General features: G+C 46.6%; 1 protein-coding gene across 1 annotated transcript; it reads right to left on the bottom strand.

The window, feature by feature from the left end:
- Positions 1 to 1,086: 1,086 nt before the first annotated feature.
- CORO2A (coronin 2A) lies at positions 1,087 to 20,268 on the bottom strand. The gene is made up of 11 exons (XM_009953967.1): positions 20,068 to 20,268; positions 14,793 to 14,909; positions 10,096 to 10,245; positions 9,384 to 9,563; positions 8,596 to 8,712; positions 6,720 to 6,824; positions 6,296 to 6,392; positions 4,358 to 4,470; positions 3,144 to 3,234; positions 2,577 to 2,848; positions 1,087 to 1,218 (listed from the first exon to the last, which is right to left on the bottom strand). Exons 1-11 carry the CDS (start codon positions 20,266 to 20,268, stop codon positions 1,087 to 1,089), a joined length of 1,575 nt encoding a protein of 524 aa, XP_009952269.1.
- Between the last annotated feature and the right edge of the window lie 287 nt (positions 20,269 to 20,555).

Raw genomic sequence — 20,555 nt, 5'->3', positions numbered from 1 at the left:
GGTGGCTGCAGGCATGGGACACGGTGCTGGCACCTGGTAGCTAAGGAAGCAAGAGCTGCAGGCACAAGGACAAGGAATACTCCAGCAACTGAGGAGGGCTGTTCATGCCTGGCCACGGTCCTATGACCCTCCTATGGTTGACAACACACTTCTAGCACCATTGCTGAAAGCTCTGCAGCAGGGTGGGGGTCCAACTCCCCCTTCATCCTTTTAATCCCTCTTGGCAAACCCGCTGCCGCCAACACTGTGCAGCTTTAAATGTTGTCCTCGATTGTCTGATAAGCACTGCACGACCACAGCCCCCAGCTGACTGCAGCTGGTCTTTGGCAGAAAGAGGGAAAGAAGGCCACTGACTCAAAGGACCCAGAGACCTCTGCTGCACCTGCAGATCCTCTGGTGAAAGCCCACACCACCACCTCTTTAAAGTAGGACCTCCAAACACCAACTCTCCTTTACCTATTACAAAAGTGCTGGCCCTTGGCAGCCCCAGTGCAGCCTCCCGCTCAGAGCAGGACTATCCCCAGCACCAGGTCAGGGCAGCCATGGCTTTGCCTAGCCACCTGGCTGCAAGGGCCAAGTCATGAAGTGAGAGGGGAGCATGAGGATCACTTTGGAACTAGAGGTGCCTCTGAAGCTCAGCTGCAGAGTGGTCTCCCAGGGCAGGAGGACACCAGCCACAGGTGTTGCACTGGGCGATCCAGAGTGAGAAAAGAAGCTGGCAGCTGCCTTCAGTCTCCGATCCTCATGTCATGCTTGTGGACGGCAGCAAAACAGGTTGTTCCTAGAGCTTAATAAGTGGCTTCTCCAGGACCAGAAGAGCAAGATTTTCCAAAGTCTCTCATTAGCATTAATGCATGAGCTTTTGACATGAGTGAGCAAGCAAGCAAGGGGGGCCTGAAGAAGTGCAGCAAGTCCATCAATAACTGTCTGGTGATGATTAAAGAAATGTGACCACCACAAGCCAGGAAAGTCCATGCTGCCTGAAGCATCAATTTTTCCCCCAGCAAAAACCCTAGGAGGAGTTATCCGCAGGAACTGGAGTCTGGTCCAGTTGCCAGGGGTGCAAAGAGCTGCAGGCCAGCACCCTCAGTAACTGCCTGTGTCCACGCAGAGGTTTCTGAGCTCCAGCTCCAGCTGTTTAATTTGGACATCCCTCTGGTTTACCAGCTCACGTAGTCTACGGATTTCTTCCTGTTGGCGGTAAAACATCTGCAAAAGCTGTAAGAAAAGTCATATTTTACTTCCTCTGCACTAAGAAAAAGCAGACTTGACCTGTAAAACACCACCAGTCCTGTCACATCACTTCTGAGAGAAACAACATCTAAGGAGGAGGCCTTCAACCAACAGACTGAGCATCAGCCCTGCTCCTGCTGTCTGCTGTCCTGGGCTATGAGTGTGGGTGTTTCTCAGCACCATTTAATAATGCTGCATCTGCTTAATTCAAAGCAAAAGAAAAAAAAAAAAACTTCATAACACTGATCGCTCAAAGAGAGTCTAGACACAGAGGGTATTTGAAATCTAAATTCTTGGATCTGCCACATCTACTACTCTGACCTGTGGCAAGTCCTTCTCCTCTTTTTTCCTGTTGATCATGCTCTGTGCTCTCCAGTTGCGACTAGCATGTCCTTTCACTGCGCATGCAGCAGAGCACCCAGCTCTGCAAGGGCTGCCTCTGTAGCCTCGAAGCGCCAGCTCAGAAACATGCAGAAGAATATCCTTTTTCACACCACAGGGAAATTCAGCTGTGGAAATTCCTGGCCATCAAGCTGCAGATGCTAAAATCTGGCAGAGCCAAAAAGGGAACCTGAGCATAGCTATGCGAAGGAAATCCTTCCATGGTTCCTAACTGAAAACAAGCTGCATGTACTTGAAAATGTCTCTAAGCTGCCAGTGACGGGGGGCTTGCAAATTACCACAGAGATCTACCATTGTACAAGCTTTGGTTACTATACAGGGAGTGAGTTGGCCATGGCTGAAGACAGATCATGGAGCCGCCAGGACCTGTTCTGGAGCCATTCCCAGGAGCAGGCTGCGACCAGCATCCAGCCTCAGTGGCACTTCACTGCCTGTCTGTCACCAGCAGTGAGCTGCTGAGGCAAGGGCAGAGCCAGCCCCTTTCCCATGTCAGGGTCCACAATACAGTTAGGTACTTAAGGCTACAGGGATGCACCATGGGCCAAGGGAGCAGGGTATACCCACTGCTTCCATAGGCATCCCTGCTGCCTCACCAGGCTGAGTGCAGCTCTCATAGAAGGGTTACACTGCATAAACCTCCTTCTCTTCTCCAGAACCTGGAGGTCACAAGGACCTCCTTGTCCTCAGCCAGCCACCAGAATGCCTAAGAAGCAGGAATACTGACTGCTTCCTCCTTTCCAGACCCCCTCAGCAGGGGTGCTGGGCCACATTTCTGCTTCCTGTGTGGCTTCTGCCCCCACAAAGAATGAAGGGCTCGCACTGGTCCAGGTCTGCAAAATAAATCCTCCTCAGATTCTGTCTCCTTGTGAACATCACCCTTTTGCCAACTGACTCAGGGCTTCCTTCCCACAAGCCCAACCCTTCACCCCAGACATTCACACCTCATTTTCAGTTTTTGGTGGTGGACACTCAAATACGTCAAAGCCATTGGAGAGGCACATTTGCTCATTTTTCGGCAATTTCTCCTCCACTTTCAGCTGTCTTCTGCTGTCTTCAACTTCACTTGGCTTCTGCATGTCCTCCAGTGGCATGCTTCCTCCCCGACCCTGGTGCTGGCTTAGGTCAGTAGTTTTCATGAGTGGCTCTGGCTCAAGAAACTGTGGTAAGGAATTCACAGCTCCAGAGCCTGGTCTCAAGGATACCAAGAGAGGCCCTAGGGAGGGATGCAGGTGATGGATTAGCACTCACAAACCACACTCAGAAATCAGCTGTAAGCAATTCATTCAAACAACCTGCAGGGATAAACAAGGAGGCACTTGACTGGAGCGGCTTCCAGAGTTCACAGTGGTGAAAACTTTAGCCATCAAATTATTTTAGCTTACAGATATATTTGTTATGTCTCCCCTTTTCCTCCCTTCTTTCTCTGGCAGTTAACAGGCCAGAGAGCCAGCTGCAGCTTACCCAAGCCCTGGGGATGTGAAGGGCTGGGGAGCTCTCCATGTGCTGACCTTTGTTAACTCCGTTCAGCCACTCTTGTGCTGTCAGTGCTGGCTGGGCTCCTGTGGTCAATGGGTAGATGTCTTCCTGGTATGACTCTGACTGTAAGCAAACAAAAGTCCAGAGTCACTATGTCAGTTTGGCTTAGAGGGACCATACTGGATTGTGGAGAAAGTGGAGAAAGAAGTTTGTTCCACCTCAGCACAGGGCATGTCATGACCACACACCGTCACGGACCTAAAATCTCACCTGCCCTGAGCCCCTTCTCCTCTCCCCAAGTCAGAAGAACTGCATCTGAAGGCCTATTTTATAGGCCAGTAAGGTCTTTATATATCCAGAGAACAGACTCAGGGAGGTTGGTGACACAGGCTAAACCAGCTCTCATGAACTCAGCATTTCGGAGGATGAAGAAGTGGATACGAAGAATGGACACAAGTCACAAATCATCAGCTGATCATCAGCTGACAGAAATTGGCCAAGGAGATAACATTGGAGGAACATGCCTGATTGGTAGTTGCAATGAGCATTAACTCTGCTGCTTCTCTGAATTCAAGGAACTCATACCTTCCAATGTTTCTGGAAGTACAGGGGCATAGTGCTGACATTTTCAACATACCTTAGCTCACATGGGAGCTACCTTGGCTAGCTACAGATCGTGACCTGGGTCATTCTCTAGCCACACCAGCTCTGACACTTACTTCTACACCACTCTGAGTGCAATGGGTCATGTCTTATATGCTGCAGAACAGCTGTCTGTAACACAACTGCACCCACTGGGTACAGAACTGGGAACCCATTGTTCCCTTTTTCCCAGGTGATTCTTCTTCATTCCACAAGGAGACTTTCATGTCACCCCACATCATCCCCAAACCCTTTCTCTCTTTTGTCATTATGTCAAACAGATGATACCAACTGAGGGAAGTTTACAGCCAGCTAGTTGACCTAACAGTCAGAGAGACTCCTTATTGCACCCAAGCAGAGCAGACCTCTAAGTACATCTTAGAAAGCTGGCCATTACACAGAGACCTAACTCTGGAGTTAAGCAGCCACGGCTAGTTGGCAGGGCTGCCCCCACAAACTGACTAGCTTTGTGCCTCAGACCAGGAAAGAGAAAAATCTGTTGTTCTACCTACTCTCCTGCTCCCAAGAACCTCAGAGAGGAGGCACTGCCCTCTTTTTCACTGATATTTGTCCCAGACATGAACGTGACCTGAGGTTAACTTACCCGTCGAGGCACAATCATGGATATGGGCTCAATCAGGCTTTTAGTTGGGATCAGTTTGTAGAAACGGAAAATCTCACAAGCTGACACTTCAAGGCCTCTCTTTGGCATCATTCCTGGTGGGATCCAATGAAACAAATGGGGTATAAATCTCCCTAGGAAAGTTAATGTCATGCGCCATAGAAAAAGGGTCACCAAACAACAAAAGGAATCACAGTATCAGCTCTGGAGCATCACCGTCTGCAATCGGCACCGAAAACTGGCTCAGTGGCACAAATGACAAGACTAAATAATTTTTTTTCTGTCAGACCACGGAGTTACAGGGTCTGTGGTTTTTGTGCTAAGCCTCCTGTTCCTTATTTATTCTTATGAGCAGCAAATAGATTGACCACACCTAAGTAGAACTGGCAGGTGATACCACAGGATTTGACTATCAGGATCACCAGGAAGGGATTTGAGGACACATGAACAACATCACAATATCTATATGGGTCAGGCTGAAAGCGCTTCCAGCCCAGTATCCTCCCACCAACACTGTCCCAAAGCAGAATGGAGTATGAGAAGGGTGTGAATATCTACCGTCAGACAGCACCATTTGTGTTTCAGTGACTGGATAAGCCACACAAGGTCTCTTAAGTACCTGGTAACCTCAAAAGATTTCTCTTCCATGAGCTTGCACAGTCCAAAGCCTTAAACTGTGTTAATTCCCTTAATGAAAAGAGATTGTCTCTCCTTGTAAACCTTGCTTCATGGTGTCCTACAGCAGCTTTGTTTTCTACTAATACCAAATGACTTCATTAAACTGTAGATTCTATGTGAAGGACTGTTGCTCTTTACATTATGCATTCATCTAAATGTGAATCTAAACTCCAGTCCTCTACACTGCATTTTGTTTTGCCAATATTGGGAAAGGAGCTTTTGTGCAATAATCTCAGCAGTATGTTTGACCGGCAGAACAGATCAGGTTAAAGAAGTAGATTTGATTCACTCAGGCCTTTTAAAAACACTTGTACATTTCTATTTCATGGAATGATTTTTAAAGAGACTATTACAATATAAAATCAGGATGCTGTACATTAGAAGGATTATAAAAGCTGACTAACAGAGATTTTTTCCAGTTAAGTTTACATTTATTCCTTTCCAATAACAGCTTTTTGAATGAGACTGGCAGGCACAAAATCCAATGCTGCTAAGTATCTGTACCAATGTCACAGAAGAATGGCAGTGTCCACAGGTAGTGAGGAGGGGTGGCAAGTGGTCCTAAAAACACATCAGTCTATAGAGGAATATGGCTTACAGGGTAGACTGGAGAAGGTTCAAGAAAAGGCTACCAATAGGGTCTGAGGGCTGAAAGCCAAATTCTGTAGTTTGAATCAGTTAAACAGCGGGTAGTATGAGGACAGGTCAACAAGCAAGAGTCTCCAGTGGAGGAGAGGTGACCTAATCACAGCAGGTCTATCTCTAAATGGGAAGTGCCAATCCAGGAGAAGGTAGGCAAGTTATAAGAGTGAAGGCATTAAGATGTGGAGCACCCATTACCAGAGAAATCACAAAGCGGAAACAGTAACAGAGTTCAATGCCAAAAATCTTGGAGCAGATCCACGAAGGGCAAGGAGCATGCTCCATCTTTATATGCAGGCTAACCTCCCTTCCACTTTGACCAGGTATGTGAGAGAAGATGCAGCAGTGACTGGTAAAGCTGCCCAGCCCATGCTCTGCTGGCCAGAAGGGACCCCTCCAAGCTGTGACCCTGTAATAACACCTGTGATATACAGGTGAGCTGGGCAAAATGACTGTTGTGCACCTGTAAACCTGGGTGGAGACTGGAATCTGACCCACTCTCTTTTCTAAATGATGTTTTGGATAGTCCTGGACTCTGATAGCCTCTTAAACAAAGAAGCCACCATCCTCTTGTAACGTTAGATATATGCGGCCACTCACCAATTCCCTTCTGTGGTAAATGAGAACGATATTCCATCAAGTAGTTCAGGTATGGTTTCTCAGGGCTTATCTCATAGTACCGTATATTTCCATCACCCTAAAGGCAAAGAAAATTAACATAAGCCAGGCTCTGCTGTTCAGCATGAGGGTCTGAGAAGAATGGTTGGCCCCAGAAGCCATACAAGGTCAAGAATGAACCAAATATTTACCCCCAAATTCCTGTGTGGGAAGGTTAGGGCTGTGCAGTGTACCTCCCCACAGTAAACATGTTACTGCAGTGGCGAATGTGTCCCGATGCTGGAGCACCCTCAGCCCATACCCTTAAGTTAACATGCTTCAGTACCACCTTTGACTTCAGCCTGATGCAACACAGGCCAGGAGAAGAATCAGACAGCCAGCATTTGCCAACATGGAAAGCACTTACCTTTCCCACCACATAAAGCATGTGTGTGTCTGAGTCATAGAAGGGAAACAGAAGTCCTGAGGAGCCATCCAGATCCTCCTCCAGTAAAGGCACAGAAAGGTCATTCTGAGCAGGACACAGGAAAAACAGACAGCTGTGATCACCTGACAGTCACCTCAAGTCAGCTGACAGTCACCTCAAGTCAGGGACACCTTATCTGAACCCCATCTGGCAGCAGCATGTGCACACAGCTCTATAATGATCCTAGGCCATGGCCAGCTGCCCTGAGCAGAGGGCCATGTACAGACTTCTTCAAAGCTATGTGGGTGGGAAATGGGTGCTCTGTCCCTGACTCTTGACTGAGTGCAGCACCTCAGGACATCAGTTCCTACCACCAGAACATCTCAGGCACCTGACGATATTTCAGGGATAGATATGATAAGAAACACTGCCTGCCTCTGCGTGGGCTGACAGACTCAGGGAGATGGAGGGGCCTTTGGGGCACGTCTGCATTGCACACTGAATTATTCGTGTTTCCTCACTACCTCTAGTCAACGCAAGACTTCCACAATAGTGCACCACCCACCACAAGAACAGCCTACATCAGTCGAACAGTCTCCACACTGCACAGTGGGAAGGCACCCATTGCAAGGGTAAAAGCTACCATCAGCCTTCTGCAGGTAAGCCATGTAGGAAGATACAGCACACCACTCCATAGACAAGGCTGGCCCGTCTTATACAAAGCTATCTCTGCACTGGTGAAGCGAGCAATGTCAGGAGGACCAATGGGGCAGAGTATGGCATCCCACAACTGTCATCGTGGCTACTGGCACATAAAAATATATTTAGCACAGAGTTAATATATAATTTGTCCTGCAGAACCGCCCAGCTGCAGGCTCCAGAAAGCCAGAGCTTCTCTTTAGATGTGATGAGGACATGGGTGGACGTGGATCTCAGAAAGATGCCTGCTGGGCAGGTCCTGTGCCAATGCCTGTCCCCAAGGAGGCTGCACACACCTGGCCTCACAGGTCTTCCCACTGTGTTCTCAAACTAAGTGTGGCCAGCTCCTCCAGCAGCTCTGAAGGCAGTGAAACCCTGATGTGAGACCCATGATGTGTCAGAGCACTGCTCAGGTTTGTGGAAAGCCTTCAGACAGCAGCACAATGCTTTGCCTCTCATATATGCAAAGAAGCCATGTCCAAACATAGCCAAATGGCAAATTATAGACCTGGTCTATCATCTTTGTCTGGTGCAAAGGGTGACAGCACAACAAAGAGGCAAAAGATTGTGCTGCAAGGTGATTGATGGGGAATGACAAGGTGAGATGCTGACAAAGGAAAAGCATCTCACTGAATATGAGGAAGGTAGAGGACAGCAGGGTTTCATAAGGCCAGCAGTCGTTATGACAGGAGATCATGTATTTTGAAGTGACAAATAAGCGCTACTTCAGTACTCTACCATCAGGAATTATCAGAAATCAAAACCACCCCACATCTTTTTCTCCATTGAGGGCTTCACCAGAGTAGGCTGTATCTAGAGTTCATTTCTTTTTCCAGTACCAGTAACAATTTGCCAGTAAGACCAGTAAAAGCTGCTTTTAAGTCAGAGCTAGTGACCGCCCAAAGGTCCTTTGAACGATTTCTTCCTGTAGTGGGCACTGCATTCTCTTTGTTCTGCTGGATTTCCATGCTGAAAGCTTTGAAAGCTTCTTCAGAAACTTATACCCAGTTAAGAGAGCCATAGCAGTAAGACCTATCACCCATTAAGAATTTGACAGATCATTTCTGAACTGCTGTTGTAAATCAATTCTTGGGTATTTGGCAGGTGGAAAAGTTAAAGTGACAGCAAAAGAGAGAAAATTGAAGCCACTATGGTTAAGATTACTGGTCCAACTCACTTGATCCCATAATGCAATTTGCCTATTATTCCACCGAGATGTTCCAGTAGAGAACAGCTTTTTCATGTTTCCAAGGAACAAGACTTTATTGACTCTGTGAGACTTGTAGCTGGCTTCCTATAGGAAAAGAAAGGACAGTGCATGAGTAAGAGACAGCACCTGTTCCATAGCTATATTTGATGTTCCATGAGACCTCTGATTCAGTCACTTCTGAAAGATCTGCTCAGCCTGGCTGAACTACAGTGAGCAGGATTTCATGGGGATCTGAGAAAGGTGGCCTAAACTCTTCAGGACCATTCCCAAAAGCCCAATTGATTCACATACTTGCAAGAGGGCAATCCCTATTAATTGTCAGCAGGACTTTCCATGTACACAAATCTGTGCAAATACCTTGGAAATGCAGTCAGCTTTACCTTACTAACAAATACAAAGTACAGGCAACAAGAACAACCCTGACAGTGGGACAAATGTATTTGCATCTAACTGTCCACCTGATCTCTACAAGCCCTCCCAAGGCATCCACAGAGGACTGCAGGAGGGAGCTATGAAACCAGTGCACTTCAAGAAGGGTTTCAGGGAGCAAGGAGCATGATAGCAAGATGCAGAAACACTTTTTTCAACAATTACAGCAAGTGTTCCATGAAAAGTAGAAGGCAACAGCACCATTCAGTGCCTTGGGCAACATAGGGCACAGATGTGTCTTCTTTAATGGCAATGAATCTACCCAGAAACGGAAACACTCCAAGTGGTGAGATCAGCTAGACCACAAACCTCTGAACCCAACCTACTTGTAGGACTGTTCCTGCACGAGGGTCTATAAGCCGTATCTTTCTGTCCCTGCAGGCTGTAGCAAGGAGACTGCCATCTGTGTTGAATGACATGGAGAGGACCACATCTTTGTGAGCGTCAAGGATCTTCACTGGGTTTGAGATGACAGCTTCCTTGGTGTCAAGGTTCCAGATCATTATCTGGAGTAAAAGAACAAAAAAATCAGCCCTTTGCTGCCTGACCAACTGGGAACTTTGTATCCTATTCACTTCTTCTTCTCTTCTCTAAATGTATAGATCTTACCATCATTAGTGGTTGTTCTCCAACATTTAAAATAATTCCTGCTACTATATACTGTCTACTGCTATATCAGGGACAGTGTCTGCTCAGAATGTACAATATTCTAATTTCCTTTACAACCACATTTTATACATAAAAATGGCCAGCATCAGTGCAGATATTTGCACTAGCACTAGAATGAAGCCAAACAAAAGTGCAGGGCATTGCATATTGTATCCAATCCAGTAAAGAAGGGCAGAGTAGACTGAAGTTCATCAGAAGACTGGAAAATTAGCAAGTCCTTTTGAACTTGTAGCAATGTCCTTTTGCCTTTGGGGTCACCATGGAATTCCACCCTGAAGAAGGCTTCTGAACTCTTTAGTATTATCTTACAGCTTTAAATTAAGACAGAGTGGTGCCCCAGGAAGAGAGCTCCACAGAGAACAGACTCACCTTGTAGTCATAGCCAGAGCTGAAGAGGATGTTACTAGCAGTGGGGTGCCATTCGATGAGGCCCACTCTTCGAACATGCCCAAGAAGTTCCTTCTTTGGACTGGTAATGTTTCTTGTTAGCAAGTGCTTGGGGATGTCCCAGATTTTAACCTGAACAGCACAGGATGGGTCTTTGTGAGATTCCTGAGTAAGGAGCTAATTTGGAACTTATCAATAACTATTATTCCCTTGGTATTACGATTATCTTGGTAGCAAATAGGAAGCTCCTGGCTTTATTGAATTCCAATCCTTTACTTTTCTGTGGGCCTGAAGACTGCTCTTTACCCTCTATCTTTAGCCAGCAGTTCTACCAGTTTGTTTTAACTTGGCAATCCAGTCCTTACACCTGCCAAGCTGCCAGCACAATTACAAAAAGTTACTCCCAAAGCAAAGAAGACCTTGCCTCCTAGCAAACTTTGAGCAGGAACAAGCAAATTTGAAATAAACTTCAGCGAAGAGTCACAGAAGATATTACAGCAGTGATTGATCCAAGCAGTCAAGGTAAAAGACGGTAAAGAGTCTACCTGGTAAAAGAACTGAGAACTCCCCTGGTCAGATGACAGTTACAGTGCTGTCTGTCCCACAGATGGTGCCGAACACTTTGCAAATGACACAGCCATTTGTCAAAGTACACAGAAGCCCACCCAGGTGGCCACATGGCAGATGCCCTGAGCAGAGAGACTGGGCAGCACCACACTGAAGTCACTAAGACTGGGAGCATGTTGTCTCATAACAGGTCTACCTGCAGCCCTGGGTTCTTCCAGAAGGATGCTGCATGAACACAAAAATTCTCTGTCCTCCTGGGGTGGAAGAAGACAATAGAGGAAACATGCAAAAGGGGCTGAACTTATGCAGGTAAAATGAAAGAGTCTTTCTCACAAGAACCCTAGAAGCTCAAGTATTTAGGATGCTAACAGATGACTGACCCTTTGGCTCAATGAAAATTACTATGCTTGTCATAATTTTTCTAGGACTTTGCCTGAAGCAAAAGGGAAATGCTCTTTGAAGCAGATCGTTCATGGAAATTAGCTACACCTGCCCAAGTCTCCCACTGTTTGGCTGATAAGGATCACACCTTTCTAAGCCAAAGAAGGAGAGGCACAAATTCTGGGACCTGCTGGGAAAGATCACGAGCACCCTTCTCAACAGTGTTTATCCCACTGAGGAATCAAGCCCATCACAAACCCAAGGACTGTGGGGTCCAATAGCCTTCCAATGAACTTCTACAGCAGTAACAGAAAGCATCATACTCATCAGCTTCAACAGCTATCACTAAAGGAAGACAGAGTAAGAAAGGGAAAAATAGGTTGTGCTCACACTAAGAACAACTGCCTAGAATGAACCATTCACTCACTGTGCTATGAAATGGCTGGTGGTAAAAGCAGGAAAAGCCCCTGGCTGGAATCTCAGGATGCATTAAATGGCAGAAATTGCCAGTGCTTAGCATGCAGAAGAAGCGGGTTTTGGAGCCAGACCTGCCAGGAATAATCCATGAACATCTACCCTGTTGCATCTTGAAGAAAACCTGACTAAACAAAGTAAAAGGCCCAGAGGTGCCCCTCTAATCACCAGGGAGAACTTCAGCAAGCTGAATTCATATGTACCTGATGATTTGCCAAAAGGACAGAAGGGTCAGAGAAGAAGCCCTTTCCCCATGCTGTTCAAACTCTCAGCCCCTGGCCACTTGCATTGGACTCAGTCCTAACCTTGCCTGAAGCAGCAATGGGAACTGGAAACGGCGCTGGGTTTTCACAGAGACTATCCATCCTCTCCTGTGCTCAAAAGCACCACTCTATAGGCTTTAACTATACGCCGCAAAAGACAGCTGTGGTACCACCAAGGCAAGCTCCAGAAAGGCTGGTTAATGGTCAAGAAACCTCTGAGGAATGTGCCTGATGGGAAATTTCCACCATCTTCACAAAAGCTTGTGGCGTTCCTCCAAACCTCCAGGGAGACCCAGCCCAGTAAAAGCCATCAGATGCATCCTTGCACACAAGTGAGAACCAGTGGTTTATGTCAATGCTCACAAATGGCAGAGAGCACCTTTAACAACAGACTCCAGGGAAGGCTTTGGCTCTAATATCCAGCCCAGTGGAAGTGGCGGACACCTCTGAGACCCCAAAAACCTCCTCAGACTTCTCTCAGGACAGAGAAGGTGTTGTCGGGACATCGGAGATGTCCAGGACAAGTAAGACAGATGTTGACCCCATGGAGTGAGTCCAATAGCAGCCACTGAGATAAGGAAACGATGGGAGCACAGCAAATCTAAGGAGAACTGGAAAGAAAAGAATTTGTTCAGACCAGCGAGAAGGCAAAGGTGAGGTGAGATCTTCCGGCTGCGCTTCAACTACATTGCATGAAGGCACAGAGAAGATGGAGCCAGACTCTTTGGAGGTGCACAAGGAGAGTGCCAAAGGCAATGGACTCAAATGTCAATATGAGCACTCCCTGGAGATCAGTGGAGCCCTATTTTCCCTAGAAGGGTACTGAGGCCCTGGAAGAAAGGCCCAGTGAGGCCACGGGATCTGCAGTCTTGGAGATCTTCCCAACCTATCTGTACAAGGCTTAAGGCAACCTGATTCAACTGGCCTGCTTTCAGCATGACTTGGATTAAGTGACCTCCACAGGTCTAGCTACCAGGTACCAGGAAAGACAGTCACACTAAGAAACACAGTCTGCTGTCCTCACTATTTAGTGGGGAGGGAAGAGGTGTCTGTACACTGTGTCACTGTGAAGGGACCCCTAAGATCCCATTTCCTGGTGCCAGGATAATGATGCGAGGGTAGTACCATAAAAGAGAGTACAGTCACAAACAGCAAGACTTCTTAGAACAACTCTTGGTGCCAAGACCAGTGACAAATTCGGTGTTTCCACTCTTCAGTCTGGAGAACGATCCAGTGCTAAGTTTCAGTAGGAAATTGGAAAAGACAGAGAGCAGCGCTTCTGCATAGACCCCAGGACCCTGGCAGAAAATAAAATAAATACAACCCAGGAGCACACTCTGGAAGGGATGAAAGCTAGCAACATCCTGGACTGGAACAACAGGAAAATAGTCACTAGATCAAGGGAAGTGATCTTCCCCTTTACTCAGCAATCCTTAAACAACTGCTAGAATACTGCACCCAGTTTTGCAACACCAGTGCAAGAAAGATGCCAATAAATTTAAGTTATTCCAGCGGAGGCCACCAGGATGCTCAAGAGGCTGCAGTGTTTGCCATGTGAGGAGAAACTAGTGGAGATGGGCTTGCTAAGCCTGAAGAAGAGAAAGCTTCAGGACAAAGTGATGGAAGACTTCAATACTGACAAGACTACTGAGAAAACAGAGCCAGGTTCTGTCTTCAAGTGCAGAGTGGGAGGACGGGATACAGTGGTCACTAACTACACTGGGAAGGTTCTGACTGCATATAAGGAAACAAATTTCCCCATGGGACTGGTGAAGAACAGGAATAGGTCGCCCAGACAGCAGACAAAATCTCCATCCTTGGGGGTTTTCAAGATGGAGGTGGGGGCAGAGACAGCCCAAGCACCCTTTCAACAAGAATGGTTCTGTGATACTGTAACTGCAGCAGGAAGCTTCAAAGCTTGTGCTTATTCCTTATCTGAGGCTCAAAAGAGAGGTCATGGTGGTGCCTTCCTGCCACAGGTCCCTTCCAACACAGCATGAAAACCTGGCATACAGGTTGGAAGATAAAATAAAACCTTCACAGGCAGCCCAGAAATTGAAAGAAGCCTTTAAAAAAGACATGAATGTCCAAAGAAGCAAAGGCAAGTCACTAAACAGGAAGGACAATTCAAAGAGCCTAGATTTCCAGTTCAAGAGTGATTTTTGTCAAAGCTGAAATGGCAGACGACGTGCACCAAGCCAGGCCTGGAGGAAACAACAAGGGAAACCTCCCTGATGCTGTGTAGCAGAGGGTAAATACACCCAGTGGGAGAAAACACATATGGTAAAAAGCACAGTAGTAAGTCACGTGTCCTCGCTATCACAGAAGTCAACATCACACTTTCGACAAGACACGGAAAGCAACCTTTCAGTGAGTAGATACAGGCTACGCTGTCCCTTGCAAACATGAACTGAATCTTTTAATTCCTAATAACTAGTCTGCATCTACGCTGGAGTAAAGTATGTGACTGCATCTTAATTATACTAACTTCAGCCAAACCAATTATTGCAGTATGACACAGATTCCTCAGCTACCCCATAACTGCTGATCCACCACAACTTTATAGAGCAATTGAGTGCAGGAAGAAGTTCAAACTTCAAAACTGCAGGGAATTAATCTGAAATAGCTGTTCCAGATTACATTGTGTTGAAGCTTTTATTCTAAAGTAAAGGAAGAGTTTCATTGCGATTAAACTTGGATAGTCATTCCATTTTAAATTCATATTCTGTTCTCATGCAAACACACCCTAAAAGACAAAAACACCCACAAAACAGATCTTCCTCCTCACACTGATTTTGGTATGTCATCTGGAAAGGATCACATAGGTCTGACCTCAAGATAAAGAAAGTAATCTTACTCTTACCTGACTGGTTTTATAAGTATATAATACGCTTTCACATCTCGTTCATGGGTCTTTTGGTTTCTTTTTTTATTTCTTTCCCCAAAAAGCATATTAGTCAGGTAATAATGCAGAGTACAAGCTGATAAACTTACTGTGGCATCTTCTGAACATGAAGCTATTACAAAGTCATCAAACGGGTTCCACTTGATGTCCAGAACATTCCCTTTGTGCCCACATATTTTGGGATAATGTGGGTCAAGCTTGCCTGTCTGGAAAAAACAAATATCATCAAACATAAGGTGAGCCATGGAATTACAGGACATTTTCAAGGAAGATCCAAGTCAAGCCAGCTTGGAAGAGACCTCTTTCTGCTTGCTGTACTTCAAATGCCCTGGGTGGTCTCTACCTGCTGAGAATGGGTTTTCACTGTCTCTGCAAGGCATCTTGATGATACCACCAAAAAAAAATGCAGCAGTCAGACTGCTGAAGTTAAAAGATGGTATTTGTTTCAGACACCAGAATGAAACTTAGAGGGGAAACACTTACAAACGAGTCAAATCTTCCACATTTTAAAAAAAAAAAAAAAATCCAGAATCTCTTTCAGAAGACATTTCTTATATACAGGGGAGCGGGGAATAGCTTTTATTCTTTAGTCTCCTAAGCTAGCATTTCTTTTATTTTTTTAAGCAAAAAGACTTTTATTACACAAATTACAAATGTAGTTTTTCTTTCAGCAGGCTATCTGTTTCTCTCCGATGGTCTTCAAATCCAGTTGCTCACTGGATTCAATCAGCATTCCAGACCCTCCAAAAAATGCCATGTTTGGGTGGCATCTTCACTGTTAAAAATCCAGCACAAAGTGCACTAAGAAGTAATGAGAGCCTTGTGTCACATGGGGGCTGTGTTGCATCAGGATATTGCAGTCACAGTCTCCACTACAAAGTCGAGTCGGTGTATCTATTATGTGCTAGAAAGGCTGCTGGGGATTTTATTAACATTGGAGCAGTACTCCTGTCAGGAGCAGGAGAAGTATGGGGAGCTCCAGGACCCACCTTGCATCCTAGACATCTGTCCAAGAGCAAAGGTCAATCACCTAAGAAGAGAGACATGGTGGCAAGCTGGTGATGGTGATACTTGCCTGCTTACTTTTACCCCACCTGGAAGAATAATAAATCAAAATGAATGCAAATGCGTGCTCTCCTGGAAAGCAGACACTTCTGTTAGTGTACTCCCTGCACCTCTCCAGATGTAGGCCTTAAGAGTGCACAGCAGAGGGGAATCAGTGCTGGCCCAGCCAGGGTGTAATTTTCCCAGCTCTGAAAATTCGTACAGTTCTGAATGCAAAACAGAATATGATGTGTAACTATTCTGGCTTCACTGGAAAGTTTGTCGCATAGACTGGGACTAACCTGCTTTAAACTGAACACCCAGAGGGCTTTGAAATGTAAAAGACTCTGCTTTTTTAGACTACAGTCTAAAACAATTCCCTTTTATAACAGCGACAATGCAAAGTGACTTGGGAAGGCAGAAGAGAGATAAAAGGCCTTTAATAAGCAGCGTTCCCCCACCCACGGTGTCCTTTTGTAGGCTTCAGGGCTTGGTTTCAAGCTGGCAACTCAATGGGCTGGGCAGCCAGCTCCACAGGGATCCCTTGATCCCTATGGGAACTCCATCCCCTCCCAGAGCTGGCTTCCTGTCTGCTCCCCACTCCCATCTGGGAGACTCCCAGGCTGCCCTGAACTCGCTCTGCCTGCCCTGTCCTGCAAGGCTCTCCTACCCTCACGTCCCCGGCAGATTCAACTGGCCCTGGAAAAGGAGCCCTTGCTCTGCCAGCCACTAGTTCCACCTGCTTCGTGCAAACCTGCAGCCCTGGGATAGAGCAAGACCCACGATACATGAACCCCCAGGCTGACAACAAACATATATGACAGGTAGGGAGGGCTGTTGGTCTCAGATGCACATCTGCAAGTTGAAGTGAAACTCTTCATGTGCTGGGGGAAATTTCATTCTACAGATCATAAACTATTTCAGTAACTAGATGCGTTGTCATTCATGCAGAGGCACCTGACTTCCACAGTTATTTGCAGAGCTTGAAAATGAGTAATTTTTCAACCACTTGCTTTCTAAACTCCCAGCATTTCTGAAAAGCAGCCAAACTCAGAGTTCCTTGACAAAACCAGTTCTAGTGCTGGTTAAAACTGTTAAAGCTGTTAAAACTCTCCCGGCAGATTCGTAAACGGTAGATTACAGTGAGATGGGTCAGCCCCACCTCTCAGGTGATCTCCAAAGGGCACTAACACACCTTGTTATGACAACATCACAGCACAGCACTCACATATTGCATCAGCAAGTTGAGGCCTGAGGAGTCATCACAGGTTTCATTTCATAGCTGTTGGCCCCAGAGAGTGGGTTTGTGTCTAGGAGGTCTACACAACCACAGATGTCCTCCCTTTCACACCTGGTGCTGACACACTGAAAGACTGGAGATGGCAAAGACAGCAAAATATATCTCTGTCTCTTGGGACTTTGTTCTCATTTTTCTATCCCTTTGATTTATGTTGCAAAGGAAGAGACAGGTGCAGTCTCAACCAGGTCTGGTCATTAGAGAAGGAAAAAGGCAGGCCTTTGTCTTTCAAAGAAAGGCCACAAAACTGCCCTCTGAGTCAAGATCCTCCCTTGGCATGCAGTGCATGCACTTCCCCAACACATCTGTGTCAGACACCAATCTACACCCAGGCCACACTGCAGGAAAGCAGCTCATCTCCCAGTTACAGTCACTGAGCCCATGTCTCCTTGGACTTGCAAGATTTACAAAAGCATTTAGTCTGTTCTGGGCAGCAGGCAGCCCCTGTAGCCACAGCCACTTCCCTCCCTGCTGAGACGTGCTGCCATTCCACCCAGCTGGCTTCAACGGCACACCTTTCATGAAGACCTAACTGACACATCCTGCAACAGAAGACCATTCTCCAACTGGTGGCAAATATTCAACTAATTCCTCTTCGGGTTGAATGCAAAGGCCTGCTGAAAGGAGGGTATCTATGGGAAAGGGCTCTTTCCCCGTATAACCTCTGCTGTTCCCAAACCTACCTCACCCCCAGGCTCTCAGAGAGGAAGAATGGTGCAGAAAGCAAGAAGTGGTATTTTTTCAAGAAGAGATGAGAGAGCTTGGTGGCCATGACTCAGCAGGAGAGGAGCACGACAAACAAGCAAGGAGGCACGGTTAAACAAAGCAAGTTTGAGCCCACATTCAAGCACATCATGAGGCAGGCAGCCCCTCCAGTAGCACATGCAGAATAAACTCAAAAAAGCATTGGAGAGACAAGAGCAGCTCCCCAAGCAGGCTGTTCATCCTCCCTGGAAAGTGCAGCCCTCGCTGTCCCAGCTATCATCTCCTGCTTTGGCTAAACATGACGTCCTGGCTTTTGGGCTTTTCCTCCGCACTGTAGTATGCTTGGGATGTGGCTGCTCCCTGTGAATCCAGCCAAAAGTACCACAGATCAGCTGTCCATCATGAAAAGGCATGTCCCAGATGCGTGTCTCCAGACCAGGCTGCCTTCAGTGCCCTGGCACACAGGGTCACAAGCCAAGAGCCCAGTGTGCTGTCTACCATGGGTCACCACCCCTGAAGGAGGTGGCAGCCACAAATACCACCAGCAGGAGCACAAGTTGAAAGCTGCCACTTTTCACCAGGTGGCACCAGTTTGGAAGTGTATTATGAAAAAAAGTAACTGTTAGCGCAGCCCCCAGACTCAGGGAACCCCTTTCTTTGGGTGGCTGAGGCTGGTCTCCCACCCCCAGCATGGGTCAGGAACAGGTACTCAGAGAAAACCTGTACAAAGCACAGCATATACATAACCTTTTGCTGATCCATCACCACTAGTCAACACTCAAGGGACTTCCTGAACTAGAAGACCTACATCTGAACAAACACAGTTTGTAAAACAGCTCCTGTCCATAACTCCATCCTGGTTTGAACCCCTTAATTCTTCCAGGCTCATCAGCATCCAGAGCAGTGAGCTCCACATCTGAACTGCAGAAGAGTTCACATCTGTTGCTAATGCTCTTCTCCCTAGTCTCCAGGATCCCCTTCACCACACATATCAAGAAGAATTGCTCCTTATGCTTCTTCCCCCACCCATTTCACAGTTTTATGTATCTCGCTCATTTGTCTTTTTTCCCAGACTGATTGACTGCAAAGTCTTTCCTCACATGAAAGCAATTTTATATTTTCATTAACTTTAATTATCCTTTTCTACACCTTCTACTTCCACCGTGCCTTTAACTTCTGCAAGCAGTATTTCAGATCTGGGTGCAGTATCTGAGCAGGTGTTAAGAATGGAAGAATTGCCACTAAAGACTAGCAAAGCTGAGAAGAGGTAAGAAGACAGAATTAATAGTAAGCAGTGCAAGCACCTTCAGCTCGCTTTGCTAACACTTCGAGAGCTGGTCCCACCCCATATCCCACAGTCACCAGCTGCCTGCTTATAGATGCAGCTCTGTGATAAAGACAAGTTCTTCAGCCTCAACAGATCATGGTCAAGGGGGCAGAAGTGACTCAGTCAAGAAAAACAGGATAGTGGTTAATTTTAGAAGGACTGTCTCTGAACAGCACAGCAGTGAAGGAGCTGAATAAACAAAGTCTGGAAGGGCCAGGAACAGTGCTAGGTTCTTCAAGCATAGCCAGTTCACTTTCATCCTTAGCAAATCTATATTGAAAAAGTGGCATTGCAATAACACCATCAATTAACTTTTAATTAAAGGCTGAACTTTCGCCTTTCATCTGTTCTGCCCTGATTCCAAGAGCTCATAATCTCATATTGAAGTTCATTCACATTAGTGCATGCCTAATTTTTCTGAAGCAATAAACATCAGATGGCCAGCTTCTCCCTCTCATCAGATCACTAAGTCATCAAAACCCATAAACATGGGATTTGTTTCTGAAAGGGAAGTTTTTCCAGCATCACTGCTTGAAGCGTAAAAGCTTCACTGCCTGATAACCATGTCTCCATTCTTTCACAAAGAAGGCAGAGCAAAATGTACCATACTCTTCTTTGGTCACAGCCGAAGCCAAGCCACTGAAGCCTTTCAGTTTTTGTCTTCTGTATCTACTAACTGAATGTTTATTTGCGATTTCTCCTAGGAGACAAACATTTGAACAGCACAGTTGCTGCTGATTATACAAGAAAGGCAATCGAGATACGAAATGAAGGAAGGTGTTAAAAAACTGCAAGCAACAATGTAAGACATGTAAGTACACACATCCGAGGAATCACCTGCCAGGGCATCTGGGGCCCCTTCCATCATTTTGCAATTTGGGCAACAGCATTAACTGAGTATCCTCTGCACAATCTAGCTCCCCAGAAAGCCCGGTTCTCCTTCAGCCTCTTGACATGTTCTTGAAAGCCAGCTCATCTCAGCGGAGCTCACCTGGTGGATGGGAATGACGAGGAAGGCCCCCCCACCTGCACACTCGGTCACCACCGCAATGAAGTGGGGGTTCACAGCACAGAAATGGTTGTCGTGGACATTACGGGTGATGGGCACACAGTCGTAGCACTTCTCCTTGCTGGCGGCTTTGCCGTAGACATGGCGGAACTTCGAGCTGCGGTACTGTGGGTGCCACGACATCTGCAAGTGGAGAAGCACAACGCCCCATGACATAAGGACCAGACATTCCAGCAAGGCTTGCAGACCCCCACTCCCCTCTCCCCAGCACAGATGCACCCTCCCCATTTGGGCTTCTCACACCAACGCTCGGCCAGTGAGCAGTAGCCGTGTTTTTCTCTGCTCGTCTTCACCCCTTTGGCATGACCTGTCTCTGCACTCACTGCACATCCCTGAGAGGAGAATGCAGGGAAGAAGATAGTTCTCTCCACCACCAGCCACATATGCTGCGCATGCACCACCAGTCCCTA

This window comes from Leptosomus discolor, chromosome Z (assembly GCF_034619465.1).
Source record: "Leptosomus discolor isolate bLepDis1 chromosome Z, bLepDis1.hap2, whole genome shotgun sequence".
Classification (NCBI taxonomy): Eukaryota; Metazoa; Chordata; class Aves; order Leptosomiformes; family Leptosomidae; genus Leptosomus; species Leptosomus discolor.
The sequence above is the reverse complement of the archived record's forward strand: the minus strand, read 5'-3'. Positions and strand labels throughout refer to the sequence as shown.

What these genes read in the sequence shown, in the direction of transcription:
- CORO2A (XM_009953967.1), bottom strand. Translation starts at nt 20,268, where the DNA reads ATGTCGTGGCACCCACAGTACCGCAGCTCGAAGTTCCGCCATGTCTAC. An exon ending in AAATTGCATTATGGGATCAA is followed by an intron (nt 6,825 to 8,595) that starts GTGAGTTGGACC and finishes TGTCCTGCTCAG; the next exon opens with AATGACCTTTCTGTGCCTTT. An exon ending in GCTGAACGGAGTTAACAAAG is followed by an intron (nt 2,849 to 3,143) that starts GTCAGCACATGG and finishes ATCCCTCCCTAG; the next exon opens with GGCCTCTCTTGGTATCCTTG.